The sequence below is a fragment of the Enhydra lutris genome, unplaced genomic scaffold, assembly GCF_002288905.1.
Source record: "Enhydra lutris kenyoni isolate GAN:26980312 unplaced genomic scaffold, ASM228890v2 scaffoldscaffold33, whole genome shotgun sequence".
NCBI lineage: Eukaryota > Metazoa > Chordata > Mammalia > Carnivora > Mustelidae > Enhydra > Enhydra lutris.
The window spans coordinates 5202441-5218735 of NW_019154117.1; the positions used below are offsets into that span (position 1 = coordinate 5202441).

General features: G+C 35.2%; 1 protein-coding gene across 1 annotated transcript in view; it reads right to left on the minus strand.

The window, feature by feature from the left end:
• Window positions 1–644: 644 nt before the first annotated feature.
• LOC111153517 (Janus kinase 2) overlaps window positions 645–16295 on the minus strand; it is a 150052-nt gene continuing 134401 nt past the window's right edge. Inside the window, exons 20-22 of the mRNA XM_022512573.1 lie at window positions 3381–3512; window positions 1722–1835; window positions 645–1459 (exon numbers count right to left, since the gene is read on the minus strand). Of these exons, the coding sequence (XP_022368281.1) occupies window positions 1352–1459; window positions 1722–1835; window positions 3381–3512 (354 nt within the window). The 3' untranslated portion in view covers window positions 645–1351. The remainder of the gene's footprint in view (window positions 1460–1721; window positions 1836–3380; window positions 3513–16295) is intronic.

Sequence of the window (16295 nt, forward strand, 5' to 3'; positions counted from 1 at the left end):
ATACCATTGAAAATAAACTACCCTCTTGTTAACTGAAATACTAAGTATTTTAATCTTTGTTTAAATAACACACACAACCCCTCCCCACATTTTATGTATGGTTTCTACATTGCAGTAGCACTAAAACAAAGGATGGTAACAACAAATAATTCTTTATACTTAATTGAAAATATGTATCTCTCATTTGTCTTAAAGACATACATTATGAATTTACTGGCATTCTTGAATAAAATTAACAAGGATACTTTTCACCAATTTATTCTCATTTCTCCCTTGTATATGAGAATCTAACAAAAGGAAATCTCTCCTATGACTACAAGAGATTTCTGAAACCCCTAAAATATATATTCTTTAGAAAAAAAATTCCTAACCTATTATGCATCTCAATAAGCATATACATTTAAAAACAATATATTTTATGGCTTATGCTTAATTGTAAATGCATGACCAAAGGTCCCAGGGATTGAAAAATCTTATTAGCAGCCAACAGTTAGATGGATGACAATATTCCTGGCATTCATAATCTCAAAATTTTAAAAGAAAACTATTCACTGCAGTCTTAGAAAAATTTGGAGATAGTTCTATTTTAAAAACATACTCACCACAAAGAGATACAAGGGAGACAAATAAGAAAATAGATTGTGTTATATCTTTGTAAACTTGTTCCATTTCAAAATGTATTCTTTAGGGCAAGGGAAATTTCCTATACAAATGAAACTAAACATTTGTTCCCGTTGCTTTGAAAAATATTTACAGTACATAGAACTACAAGCTAAAAGTGTACAACTGCTTATATTGCTGGCCAGTGATATAGATGAACAAGAACACAAGGTGCTTATTCAATTATCTAAGCATAATTTGTATAGTGACATTACTATAGATCAACTATGGAAAAATTTGGAAACATTATCAATGAATACCAGCCCTTGTGTAAAACATCACACAAGATGCAAAGGTATTATACATTCACTGTGGTAAAAACTGTACATACGTATTCGGTGCATCATCAACATTGTAAAATCTACATTATGATTTTTTCATCTTTCAAAATTCTGAGTTGAAAAAAGTCTATTTTTTTCTTTTGCCAAAGAAAAGTGATGTTAACAGACTGATAAGTTTTGTGAAATCACAAAGTTCTTTGCTAAGGACTTTTCATCAAGTCTTTTACCGATGTCCTCATGAAGAAAAGCTCACTAAACTTTGAAAGTTTTGAATGGATATTTCCACATCATTGCTGGCTAGCATCATGATATACATAACAATGGTATATGTAATAATAGTCCACAGTAATGTGAAATACAAAACTTTGTTCTGTAAGTCTATTTTGGTCTCAGAGTGAAGTTTGTTTCTTTCATCCAGCCATGTTGTCCCTTATTTGATCAACTCGAAGAGCTAGGTCTCTAAAAGAGGGGCGTTGATTGACATTATTATTCCAGCATTCCGTCATGATCAAATAAATCTAGAAAAGAGAAAATAAACCACAATTACAATGAACACAAAGTGCCATCTTTTAATTGGTGGAAGACATGAATTGAGAAATCCCACTTAATTGTCCTACACAGGCACATATCACGGTCATGCTTAGGTCCACAGTCCTATGATGATGCTATTTATCCAAGAGCTCAGCAAATTAAATGTCATAAAGTGACCTGAAATCCCTGTGTAAAAAGGAAATAAAATCACCTGATGAATGTGGATAAAAAAATGGGTTTTTTTGGTACCTCATCTGGGCATCCATCTGGTCTTGGTAATCTTCCGTTATTCTTTAGGAGTTCTATCAAATGAAACACAATCATCTGTCCTTGTTTGTCATTGCCAATCATACGCATAAATTCCTGTAATACAAACCCACTTTTCAATGAGATTTTTTTTGTATATTTAATTTGAATCAGTTTCCCAACTTCTAGTAAATGTGAAAAATTTTGTATATGTATGTCTTCTTATATGTTTGAGATCTTTTAAGGACAAACTATTTTGGGCATCAAAACCTTTCTTTTCAATCATATTTCACAAAAGACAACTGAATGTGGAACGCCTATCATGCCATTTCCATAACTATAATATGCTTGGCACAAATTCCCTGAGAAGGGCCCAAAACAAATGAACTAAAACATATTTACTTTCGTTTTTTTATTGTTGCTTTAACACATCATATTACATTTCAGCTGAAATAAATGTTGACTGTAAAAGAGGACATAATAAAAAGATAACATAGAATGCATATATAAGCATAAATGCAATGGAGAGAAAATATTTGTATGTTAAAAATTCCTAAAAGTAAAGTCTGAACTATAAGCTAGGGAAATATTTATGCACACATCACTTATTTAGAGAGTTATAAAGTGTTCTTTTAAGTAGGTAAGAAAAATTACGAATATGAAAATGGGCAAAGCACATGAGATAATGCACACACACATATATATATACTCCAAATAGCCAATAAATATGCACTCAATCACACTAATAGGAGAAGTACAAATTAAAATAAAATAAATATAACTTCTATCAATTTAACCAAACTGCATAATATAATGGTCAATACTGGCAGATGATAAAATGTAAACTCTTATGCACTGTTATTGAGAGTACAATCTGGTACAATTTTTCTGGAAAGCATTTTGAAATAATCAAAAACCTTTAAGAGAGTTTCTAATCCTTTACCTATAATTATACTTTTATTCTAAGGTGACAAGAGATAAATATTTATACATAAGGAAATTCACTATGTTCGCTGAAGTATTACTTAAAATTAGACTGAAAAATGGAAAAGAACTGTCCAGAAATTATATTCTTATAAAATGCTACCCAGAAGTTAGAAGTTATATTTGTAGAGAACATTTATTAATATAGGTAAAATACCCATGCTATAGAACTTATGAAAAAGCAGAATAGCAAAGTGTACCGTATGACTTTTATTTTATAAAAGAAATATTTTCGATAACATTTCACTTTCATACATAAAATTTTAAAAAGCCTGGAAGAAAACATACAATATTAAAATGGTTATCTTAAGAAGATTAATTACAGATGATTTTTATTTTCTTTTTCCTGGCTTCCTTATTAAAAAAATTCTAGAACAGGGAAATGTATTTTTAAATGTTGAAATTTTTCAATAATTTCTAGAATGAATAAATTAGATTTATTAAAAATAACATAAAGAAAGTATACAACCTCCTCCCTTTTATTTACTTATTTACTAATTTATTTTCCTCTCTAACCTCCTCCCTTTTGAAAATGCAAGTTAAGTTTAGGATTATTTTGTTGGATGTTGTCTTCCAAATAAGCAATAAGAGGCTCTAAAATGAGTCCTAAGCTTACTATTATTCTTTGGAAAAAGCTTTTCTCATGTAAAGTCGAAAGTAAAGAAAAAGCACACTAACCGCTGGGGGACTTTTACTCTTCTCAATATATGTGAAAAGTTCATAGAGAACCACTCCAAAGCTCCAAACATCTGAAGCCACAGAAAACTTGCTCTCTGTCAATGATTCTGGAGCATACCTATAACATACGAAACACATTCATAAGACAGTTACTTGAACTGTAGTAGCATTGTGTGGTGACAGACAGCAGCTACAGCTGTGGTGAGTAGCAAATTACATATAGACTCCTTGAATCACAGCGTGTACCCCTGAAACTAATGTAACATGTACCAGCTACACTTCATTAAAAAAAAAAGTTACTTGATATGCCAACTCTTGATTTTACCTGAAAATCACTGGACTAAAAAGACAGGCTGTACAGGAAAGGGTTAACATAAGCAGGTCTGAGGCTACCATCCTCAAAAACCTTGTTTGCAATGTTGACAACTGACTGTGCCTGGAAACTTAAGATTTCAGAAGGGTTGCCACAGTTCCCTAAGTGAGAAGAGTGCTCATTGGGCCTAAACAATATGGTCTATACTAAACACCTGCTTTCTTTCTGGGAGTCTGGAATTTTGGTACATGCCAGGCAGAGAATGAGTTGTCACGTTCTCTGGGGGAATTGAACGTGTCCTGTGTGACTTTTCTGGGAGAGGACCCTTGGAAGCTTTGTGCTCAATTTCCTTCAGGTTTTGCCCCAAATGGCTTTTCCCTTTACTGATTCTGCTACATATCCTTTCTCTGAAATGAATCATAGCCATGAATATGACTGTATGCTGAGCCCTGTGAGTCCTCCCAGTGAATCATCGATAACTCAAATCCAAAAAATCTATTATAAGTAACACCAAAGTTAACTGCAAAGTACCTTCCAGTACCTGGGGTGGGGAGTGGAGGGCGGGGAAGAGGCTCTTTACAAGTTAAAGCTTTAAATGAATTGAGCTAATAAGTCTCCTGGGAGGGGGAAAAATGGCTTCTAAACTGGAACAAGACCTAAAGCTATAAACATAAAAGAAAGAACCTGTTAATCAGAAGGAGGGCAACTATGACAGGAAACGCAAAAATGTAAACTCACAGGGGAAAATGGTGTCATTATCTACTCAAGTATCAACACTATGCAAGGGAGGACTTTGGCTAATGGACTGTGAGTATCATGGTCCCACTGCTCAGTTTATCCTTATTACAGAGGACAGTGACAAAGATCTGTTTAAGACTAATGAGATTAAACATATGAATTACATAAATTCAATCTCTCCTTCAAAATCCAATTTAAGTTTCCTCACTTCCACAGATCTTTCTCTGCTACTTAAGGTCTTAATGACCTCATGCTATTGAAGTTCTATAACATTTATTGTCCATACTATAGTTAGGCTATTTTTTTACAATTAGTTTCAAAAATTTTTCACATATTTTTAAATGTATATTAGTTTTATCTCACAAATGGAATAAATCTTCTTAAAGACATTCCCCCAAAGCTTGCAAAACAGTCTCTTCCTTTGATTTTCATGAAAGCACTGTCTACAATTTCCCCCCTCATCTCCAATGCTGGTTTTCTCTCTCCCATGTAAGGATAAATACAAATCAAAAAGAAAAAAAGAATTCTCCCTGATGAAAATGAGGGAAAAGATTCTTCCTCCTCTTTTTTCTTAGAGCATTTACTTTAGAAAACTTAATTCTTTGTCTCTTTGAAATGTATGTAATTTTTTTTTTTTAAGTTTTTGCTTAAAAGACTTTTGCCAGCTTTATGATGCAAGAATGTCTTTCTCAAGAACCTGGGAACCATCTTTCCAGAACAAGTAGCACCTTGACCTCCCAGTTTTTGTGGGATGTAAGAGTTTAACTTCTGGCAGGTGCCTCCTCCCAAGTTGCAAAAATATCTATCATAAAGATATGAGAAGTTTGTTTTTCCTATGGATAATGCCAATTAGCCAATGCAGATGGTCACTCTAATTACCAAGTGAACTTAGAATAAACTATGTGTGACAAAGTGTGCCGCCAAGTCTTCTTACTTGAGGACTGGCTACTGTTTATCTTGAGAACATTATGTAATGGGTTGAATCTGGCCGTATAAAAAAGTGAGCTTTCTTTCTGTCTTTGCAATCTCTTAGCAGGTTGCTTGTGATGCCATGACTTCAGGATTAAAGCTTATTCAGTGATAAAGTTTTTCTTTCTCTTCTATCTTCGTGCAGAGGTTTTCTGGGTTAGGAGGAGATTTCATTTTTAATTATATTTCCCTTACACTTTCCCTTTTCTCTATCTTTTAAATTTGGGTTTTCCAAGGTTCCATCATCAGAGCTTTACCTTTTTGTCAAAAACTTTCTATTAGATAGTATTCATTCACCTATATACTAACATCTCCTAAATTTATAACTGTATCTTGACCTTTTTTTTGTGCTTTGACTTACTGAACATTTGCATATTAAATAAAGTTGTGGCAAAGAGAACTCCATCCCCCTTTTTCACAACCAGCTGGTTATTTTACTTTCTCCATATGATGAATGGCATCAACAATCTATCTTACTCCCCAGGTAGAAATCTAAAGAATTATTTTTGACTCATCTTTCAATCCAATAGCTAATCAAGTGCCTTTAAAATATATCTTAAAAATATATCAAATCAGGGGCGCCTGGGTGGCTCAATGGGTTAAGCCTCTGACTTTGGCTCAGGTCATAATCTCAGGGTCCTGGGATCGAGCCCCGCATCAGGCTCTCTGCTCAGTGGGGAGCCTGATTCTCCCTCTCTCTCTGCCTGCCTCTCTGCTTACTTGAAGTCTCTGTCAAATAAATATATAAAATCTTAAAAATATATATATATCAAATCAGTCTCCTAACCCAACACCACTGTTACAATCTAGGGTCAGATCCTTATCACATGTATTGTACAGAGGTCTTCAAACCAGGTGAAGAGTAACCCCAGGTATTTACAAAGATTTTCCAAGGGATAATCTACAGCAAGAATAGTATAAGGATCCTCCACGAGTCCGAACCTGCTTCAATAATTATTTTATCAGAAGCATTTTTCTTTCAGTTCTTCTTAATACCAACCCTAGGACATGCTGGAACATGTTAGCTTAAAACAAAGAGCACTTTTGAGCAAGGAAAGCGATATAGATAACAAGGATTCTTTGAAATGAAATTATAATTGTTTAAAAGATATGGCTAGGGGCACCTGGGTGGCTCAGTCAGTTAAGCATCTACCTTCAGCTCAGGTCATGATCTCAGGGTCTTGGGATTGAGCCCTACATCGGGCTCCCCGCTCAGTGGGAAGTCAGCTTCTCCTTCTTCCTCTATCCCTCTGCCTCACCCCTGCTCATGCTCTTTCAAATAAATAAATAAAATATTTTTAAAAAATGGTATGATGGCTAATCCCATGGATAAAAATTATATGCATTCCCTTTCAACACTTCAGATTTAGTGTTTGTTATTCAATTAATCAGTTAAATCCTATTTTTTAAAAAAAGACTTTTATTTATTTGACAGCAAGAGACACAGCGAGAGAGGGAACACAAACAGGGGGAGTGGGAGAGGGAGAAGCAGGCTTCCCACTGAGCAGGGAGCCCGATGAGGGGCTCGATCCCAGGACCCTGAGATCATGACCTGAACCAAAGGTAGATACTTAATGACTGAGCCACCCAGGACCCAAAACCTGTTTTTTTTAAAAAGTAGGCTCCATACCCAGTGTAGAGCCCAGCATGGGGCTTGAACTCACAACCTTGAGATCAGGACCTGAAATGAACTGAGATCAAGAGTCAGATGCTTAACTGACTGAGCCACAGCAGTGCCTCCAGTTAAAACCTATTTTATCAATTCATATTCTGAAATATTTACACAAAATTTAGTCAGCTTAATTATATTATATAAAAATTTAATACTTCCTAATATAAATATAAAACTATATGCCAACTGCCTACGTGACTAGTTTTTAGCAGTAGATAGCTTTCTTTTCCATTAAATACACAGGAAAATTTTGATCACAATAAAAATGTTACTTCTGATTTTTATACTAACTTCGTATTTAATAGTTCTCCAAAGTCAAATATCAGAGTTTGATACATACCTCTCCCCAACACATTTACTGAAGGAATAATAGATCTTTTACCATATACTTTATTACACACATTATAATCTTAGCTACATTTTATTCTGTATTATTTATTACAAACTAATGAGAAATGATTTTTATAACAATATAAAATTATAAAATTAGGCATGAAACTAAATATTTAAAATTAGAAAAGAAGTAATCTTGAAAGAAAGGTACTCTGGCATATATGCTTTGTTATAAACATGCCTCTGTACATGTGCTCTGCAATTTATTTTTTTAATTTTAATTTTATAATTTCACAATTTTAATAACTTACTTTAATTGAAACATGACGTCAGACTTTTAAAAAACTTTTGGTATATATCCCAGACACTGAGAAAAGGAATGACTCTAATGATTTCTCTTTTGAAAATCAAGTGGTTTAATTCTTTGTTTTCAAAAAAATTTAAAAAGAATGGATCTAATGAAATTGCCAGCTAACAGACAAACTTTAATGGTACATCACTATATACATTTTTACTACTTATCTCAGAAGGACTCATAGAAATGAATATTCTTATAACAAAACTCCTTCCATTCCTATCTATTTATTTACACAAACAAGTTTCCCCCCTCCTCATGGAATGCCTTTCCTCTTCTCTACCTGGTAAACTATTAATCAATAGTTGAAATTTCATTTCTTTTTAAAATTTTTTTCATATATATATATTTTTAGAGACATAGAGTGAGCGAGCAAGAGAGAGAGCACAAGCTGGAGGAGGGGCAGAGAGAGAGGGAGAAGCAGACTCCCTGCTGAGCAGGGAGCCTGATGGAGGGCTCCATCCCAGGACCCCAGGATCATGATCTGGGCAGCCACTTAACCCATTGAGCCACCCAGGTACCCCTGAAATATCATTTCTTAGTTGTGTTTTTCTCTGATTAATTTAAACCCTCAGCAGAATTATTTGCATTCTTATGTTTCCCCAACATCTTCATTCTTCCACTTATATACTACGTTACAATGATTTGACCATACGTTTGATTTTTTCCTAAACTATGAGCTCTTAAAGGGAAGGGATAATGCACAGTGGACCTGGCAGTAGAAGATGCCTGCCACGTAAAACTTTTCTTTTTAGTCTGGCCTTCCTAGTTATCTGGGCAGAGTTTTTTTTGTTTTTTGTTTTTTCCTTCTTCCAGATATTGACCCTACCTTCATGTCCCAAATTCCTTCTATGGTGTTTGGAACAGTAGGTACTTAAGAAGTATTTATTAAAGTATATTCATTAAGCATGCCTAAATCACTGGAAATTCATATAACTAGGCTTTATGGATTTCTTAATTCTATGAAATTCATAACTCTATGAATTTCTTAATTCCATTTAACTTCTTTTATTTCGCATTCTGGAAAAAAAGAATGAAATTCATGTATCACTGGGTATCTAACCAAAGTAGACAGTTAAGTTTAGATGAGTCTTATATTCTATATTTTATATTTCACTTATACCCTAAAAATAATTAGATGGTGGTAATGCTATTATCACCCAAGCTGTTCCTTAAAAGTGTTTTCATTACCCAAAACTATAAGATACCTAGGAATAAACCTAACCAAAGAGACTAAGAATCTATACACAGAAAACTATAAAGTACTCATGAAAGAAATTGAGGAAGACACAAAGAAATGGAAAAATGTTCCATGCTCCTGGATTGGAAGAATAAATATTGTGAAAATGTCTATGCTACCTAAAGCAGTCTACACATTTAATGCAATTCCTATCAAAGTACCATCCATTTTTTTCAAAGAAATGGAACAAATAATCCTAAAATTTATATGGAACCAGAAAAGACCTCGAATAGCCAAAGCAATATTGAAAAAGAAAGCCAAAGTTGGTGGCATCACAATTCCGGACTTCAAGCTCTATTACAAAGCTGTCATCATCAAGACAGCATGGTACTGGCACAAAAACAGACACATAGATCAATGGAACAGAATAGAGAGTCCAGAAATAGACCGTCAACTCTATGGTCAACTAATCTTCGACAAAGCAGGAAAGAATGTCCAATGGAAAAAAGACAGCCTCTTCAATAAATGGTGTTGGGAAAACTGGACAACCACATGCAGAAAAATGAAATTGGACCATTTCCTTACACCACACACAAAAATAGACTCAAAATGGATGAAGGACCTCAATGTGAGAAAGGAATCCATCAAAATCCTTGAGGAGAACACAGGCAGCAACCTCTTCGACCTCAGCCGCAGCAACATCTTCCTAGGAACATCGCCAAAGGCAAGAGAAGCAAGGGCAAAAATGAACTATTGGGATTTTATCAAGATCAAAAGCTTTTGCACAGCAAAGGAAACAGTTAACAAAACCAAAAGACAACTGACAGAATGGGAGAAGATATTTGCAAATGACATATCGGATAAAGGGCTAGTGTCCAAAATCTATAAAGAACTTAGCAAACTCAACACCCAAAGAACAAATAATCCAATCAAGAAATGGGCAGAGGACATGAACAGACATTTCTGCAAAGAAGACATCCAGATGGCCAACAGACACATGAAAAAGTGCTCCACATCACTCGGCATCAGGGAAATACAAATCAAAACCACAATGAGATATCACCTCACACCAGTCAGAATGGCTAAAATTAACAAGTCAGGAAATGACAGATGCTGGCGAGGATGCGGAGAAAGGGGAACCCTCCTACACTGTTGGTGGGAATGCAAGCTGGTGTAGCCACTCTGGAAAACAGCATGGAGGTTCCTCAAAATGTTGAAAATAGAACTACCCTATGACTCAGCAATTGCACTGCTGGGTATTTACCCTAAAGATACAAACGTAGTGATCCGAAGGGGCACATGCACCCGAATGTTTATAGCAGCAATGTCTACAATAGCCAACTATGGAAAGAACCTAGATGTCCATCAACAGACGAATGGATAAAGAAGATGTGGTATATATACACAATGGAATACTATGCAGCCATCAAAAGAAATGAAATCTTGCCATTTGCGACGACGTGGATGGAACTAGAGGGTATCATGCTTAGCGAAATAAGTCAATCGGAGAAAGACAACTATCATATGATCTCCCTGATATGAGGGAGAGGAGATGCAACATGGGGGGTTAAGGGGGTAGGAGAAGAGTAAATGAAACAAGATGGGATTGGGAGGGAGACAAACCATAAGTGACTCTTAATCTCACAAAACAAACTGAGGGTTGATGGGGGGAGGGGGGTTTGGAGAGGGGAGTGGGGTTATGGACATTGGGGAGGGTATGTGCTATGGTGAGTGTTGTGAAGTGTGTAAACCTGGCGATTCACAGACCTGTACCCCTGGGGATAAAAATATATGTTTATAAAAAATAAAATTTAATAAAAAAAAAAAAGAACTTAAATCAGTGTCCCTTTTAAGAGAAATTCTGCTGCGGCAGGTATCAGGGGCCTTTGAAATTTCCGTATCCTTTGAACTGCTAATTCTGCTTATAAGAAGAGTATCCTTATTAGTGATGTACACAGGTATTTACGAATATCATTGAAATGATATGAATCCATTTTTAAAACTTTTCTTAACTATATATATTTCTATTTTCAATTTAAAAATCAATACATTCATAATATACAGTAATTAAAAATCACATTTTCAAGAAATATACAGTGGCATTGGAAAATAAATTTTATGAACATATTGTTAAGTAGGGGGAAAGAATATAAAACTCTGTTATTTCCTGCCTGTGTTTTTTAAAAATGTATTTTAGAATAATTTCTTAGTAAGGCAATACGAAATAGGTATTTATTATCCTCCATTTTAAGGTGGGGGTAGCTGGTATTACAGAGAGAAGTGACTTGCCCAAGGTCCCAAAGAGAATAAGTGGTGGACAAGATTCTAGCCCTAGTCATCAGACTCCAGAGTCCCAGGTCTTATCCACTTTACTGTGTGGTCTTTGTAATAAGAGACTTAATTTTGAGACTAATATATGGTCTAGTTGGTTATTTTTTAAAGATTTTTATTTATTTGACAGAGAAAGCACACAAGCAAGGGGAGCTGCAAGCAGAGGGAGAGGGGAAGCAGGCTCCCTGCTGAGCGACGAACCTGATGCGGGGCTTGATCCCAGGACCCCTGGGTCATGACCTGAGCCAGAGGCAGATGCTTATCTGACTGAGCCACCCAAGCGCCCCTAGTTTTTGTTTTTGACTTTTACATATATAACTGGAAATACAGTCACTTAGCATCTTGTAGCTCAAGGACTACATTGTTTTATTGTAGAAAAGCAGTAATGCCATAATATACTAATTGGATTAATGCAAAAAACTAATACTTAATTTTAAATGTTATGTATCAACCTAACAATTCTATCTAGACAGTAAGCCTTAAATAAAAAGAGAGTTGATTTTGTTAAGGATTGACTTTTAAAAATTTTTGGAAACATCCTGATAGGCTAAAAATATTTTCTTCCTTTTTTTTTTTTTTTAAGATTTTGTTTATTTATTGAGAGAAGGAGTGGGGAGGGCCTAGAGGGAGAGTGAAAGGGAGAAGTGGATCCATCACAGGATCCTGAGATTGTGACCTGAGCCGAAGGCAGACGCTTAACTCACTGAGCTGCCCGGGCGCCCTAAAATTTCTTCTTTCCTTGAGCAAATAAATCAACCTTGTATTAGTTTGCTCAGGTTGCCATAACAAAATACCATCGCTGGGGGCTTGAACAACAATTTCTTGCAGTTCTGGAGGCTGAAAGCCTAAGATTAGAGTGCTGGCAGGGTTTAGTTTCTAGTGAGGACTCTCTTCTTGGCTTCCATATGACTACCTTCTTGGCTGTGTCTACACATGGCAGAGAGATCTGGTGTCTTTCCTCTTTTTATAAAGGCACCAGCCTCACCTTTATGATCTCATTTAACATGTCTTCACTGGCCCTGTCTTCAAATACACTCACTTTGAGGATTAAGGTTTTCTCACAGGAATTTGGGGGGAACACAGACATTCAGTCCATAATAGACCCTTCCTCGTTCCGTCCAGCTCATTGTCAGTGATATCAAAGGGTATATTGTGAAGCAGCAAAGATCTTCATGGGAGTTAGTGATAGAGATTTAGGAATTCCCTGACGTGTCTCTTGGCTTATCTTTTTTTTTTTTTTAAGATTTTTTTTTTAAATTTATTTATTTGTCAGAGAGAGAGAGATAGAGAGCACAAGCAGGCAGAGGCAGAGATAGAGGCAGGCTCCCCACTGAGCAAGGAGCCCAATGTGGGACTCCATCCCAGGACCCTGGGATCATGACCTGAGTCGAAGGCAGTGGCTTAACCGACTGAGCCACCCAGGCGTCCCATCTCTTGGCTTATCTTAATGATTCATGTTCATGATTTGTTTAAATGCCTTTTTGAAGTTGTTTATATTTCAGCCTGTAATTTCTTTGGAAGAAATTAAATTTATAGATTTACTGCCTACCTGTTAAAATATTATTTCCTTTTCTTACCCTAAAAGTTGCCTAATGTAAGCTTAGAAATACATCTGCTAATTCTAGCTACTGTATACTGAATTGTCTATATAATTTGAATTTATTCGTAATTTGTCTAGAAGACCTGAGGTCTCTATCCTACTGTGATGTGTTGTTTAGGGTAATTTTGGCAGCGTGGAGATGTGCCGGTATGACCCCCTGCAGGACAACACTGGGGAGGTGGTGGCTGTAAAGAAGCTCCAGCACAGTACTGAGGAGCACCTGAGAGACTTTGAGAGGGAGATTGAAATCCTGAAATCCCTGCAGCATGACAACATTGTGAAGTACAAGGGAGTGTGCTACAGTGCTGGTATGTTGCCCATTGAAACCTAGTTTGAACTCAAGGTATGTCCTTGGCATCCTGGGTAATGGAAACATAAAATGTCTCAAGATCTGGACTTCTCCTCTGCCAGTGCCCAAGGAGAGAAGCGTTCATGTGACTCTAGATTGTGCCTGGATGTGCTGGGCTAGAACTACAGGAAGTCTATACTTCTTGGTTAATCCTTCTTTTCACTGAGGATGGTGGTTACCATGCTTGCTTAAGCTTACTGAGAGACTATCATTTTTAAATAAATTGTCTTTGCTCACATTTTATTTGAACATATTTTTAAAATTAGATACTTTTTGTTCAGTACAGACAAGGAGAAAGGAAATTTTCTCATCAGCTTACCTGGGTTTGCATAATGGGTTGCACAAGGTTAAACCATAACTATTTTTTAAGCTTCTTTTTAAAATTTTTGATTGAAAAAGCCTGTGTTCTTAACTACTACATCACTTAATTTATGATCAAGTTTTGTCATCTTACAGTTTATATATATCTTTAAGTCATTTATGTATGTTTGTTTTCTTATATTTTATCAGTGAAGTATGACAGAGTAAAACATTGTGTTCTCATTTGTGTGTTAAAAGGTCGGCGTAATCTAAGATTAATTATGGAATATTTACCATATGGAAGTTTACGAGACTATCTCCAAAAACATAAAGAACGGATAGATCATAAAAAACTTCTGCAGTATACATCTCAGATATGCAAGGTATATAATATCCTGGCTACTTGTTGTAAATAAAAAGAACATGCTGAAGTAATTGTTACAAAGTCCTCTAGAGTTTTTCTTAGAGGATTAAGGAAGTCTAGATAGATAGATAGAGGAAAGACCCATTTAAATTGTTTACATTTATAAACCTTAGCTGAGATAAGAAATGTTATTTTATCCATAGGGCATGGAGTATCTTGGTACAAAAAGATATATCCACAGGGATCTGGCAACAAGGAATATATTGGTGGAAAACGAAAACAGGGTAAAAATTGGAGATTTTGGGTTAACCAAAGTCTTGCCACAAGACAAAGAATACTACAAAGTGAAAGAACCTGGTGAAAGTCCCATATTCTGGTGAGTATATTTTAGTATAATAAAGTAAAATTTTAGAGCACAAACTTCAAACTTTGTTGTTATTAGTATTAGTAGTTCATCACTTATATATTTCTAATGATAGCAAAAATTTATCCTGCTTACATTGGGCTAAATGCATTTCATGGATTATCTCATCTAATCTTTATAACTACCCTTGGAGAAGATGTATTATTATCTCTATGTTGAGTGTGAGGAAACTGAAGTACAGACAGGTGAAATAGCTTGCTCATGGTCGTTTGACCAATAAATGGTAAAATTAGGATTCACACCCAGAGAGTCTGTTTTCAGAATTTGTGCTTTTAAGCTTTCTTAACCATGGTGGTGATTTAATCTGTCATTAAAGGAACATTTTAGGGGCGCCTGGGTGGCTCAGTGGGTTGGGCCGCTGCCTTCGGCTCGGGTCATGATCCCAGGGTCCTGGGATTGAGTCCCGCATTGGGCTCTTTGCTCGGCAGGGAGCCTGCTTCCCTCTCTCTCTCTGCCTGCCTGCCTCTCTGTCTGCTTGTGATCTCTGTCAGATGAATGGGTAAAATCTTTAAAAAAAAAAAAAAAAAAAAAAAAAAAGGAACACTTTATAGCAATTTGAAGCTAAAGGTAATTTTTGATCTTCAATTAAAATTATGAGTTGCAAGGAACATACAAACCTAATTTTTTATGTGGTAGGCATTGTTATTTTATTGCTTTGTGCTGTGATGCAAAGTCTTCTTTTTTATGTCTTAGTTCATTTATGGTACATTTTGTTTTATAGGAAAGAATTGCTGAAATTATATTTAAATGTTTAAATTTGGGATATATCCCAAATAGGCTTTAATTCTGGTTTATTCATCTGAAATAATACTTTTAAAATTATGTTGTTTAAATCAGGTGATACTGTTAAGGGCTATGTTTTGTTTATTTTAATTAAGTATATTTTATTAACATTTTGGGTTTCTTAAAAGTTAGAATTACTAATACAAACAATATAACTGTCAATATATAAATATTTGTGTGATTCATCAGTATTATTAGAAACATATAGATTACTCAGTTAGCTACTAAGTTCATTGATGATCCATATATGTTGGTTATCTTTTTTTTTTTTTTAAGATTTTATTCGAGCAAGAGAGAGAGGGATCACGAGCAAGGGGGGAAGGGTAGAGGGAGAAACAGACTCCTTGCTGAGCAGGGAGCCCCGTATGGGACTCAATTCCAGGACCCTGGTATCATGACTTGAGCTGAAGGCAGATGTTTAACGACTGAGCCACCCAGGTGCCCTGGTTAGTTATCTTCATTTATTTTGTATCTGTAAGTTTTACAACTTACCCCAGCTATTATAAATTGTTAGTCTGGAAGAAAATCAGATAAGAAAGCACAAGTGATTTAAAACAAATTATACCCAAACAATGAATCATGGAACACTACATCAAAAATTAATGATGTACTGTATGGTGACTAATATAACACGATAAAAAAATAGAACAAATGGATTATTTACATAGAAGAGTAATATATAATGGCATTGTGGATATTTTAAAGAAAAGCACTTACCTTTTTTTTTTTAAGTTTTTCTTCCCCAAATCTTTATTATCCCTGAAATTGTAGTACTATTTAATTAACTCTGACATATAGTATACTTTCTTCTGGAAAGGAACCTGTTAATTGAACATCAACAACTAAAAAAATGCCCATGAATATACAATAATCATGTTTGAAATACTGTTGTGTCCAAAATTCACTTCCCATACATCCAGTGGGGTGGAGATGGGGAATAAGTCCATAAAGCAAGGCAGGCAATGAATTTAACTAAATGACATGTACATGGGTGTTTATTGTTCATAATTTCTGTATGTTTGAAATTTTTCATAATAATGAAAACACTTTTTTTTTTATTTGGTTTATTTTTTATTATTTTTTTTAAATTTTATTTTTTATAAACATATAATATATTTTTATCCCCAGGGGTACAGGTCTGTGAATTGCCAGGTTTACACACTTCACAGCACTCACCATAGCACATACCCTCCCCAATGTCCAC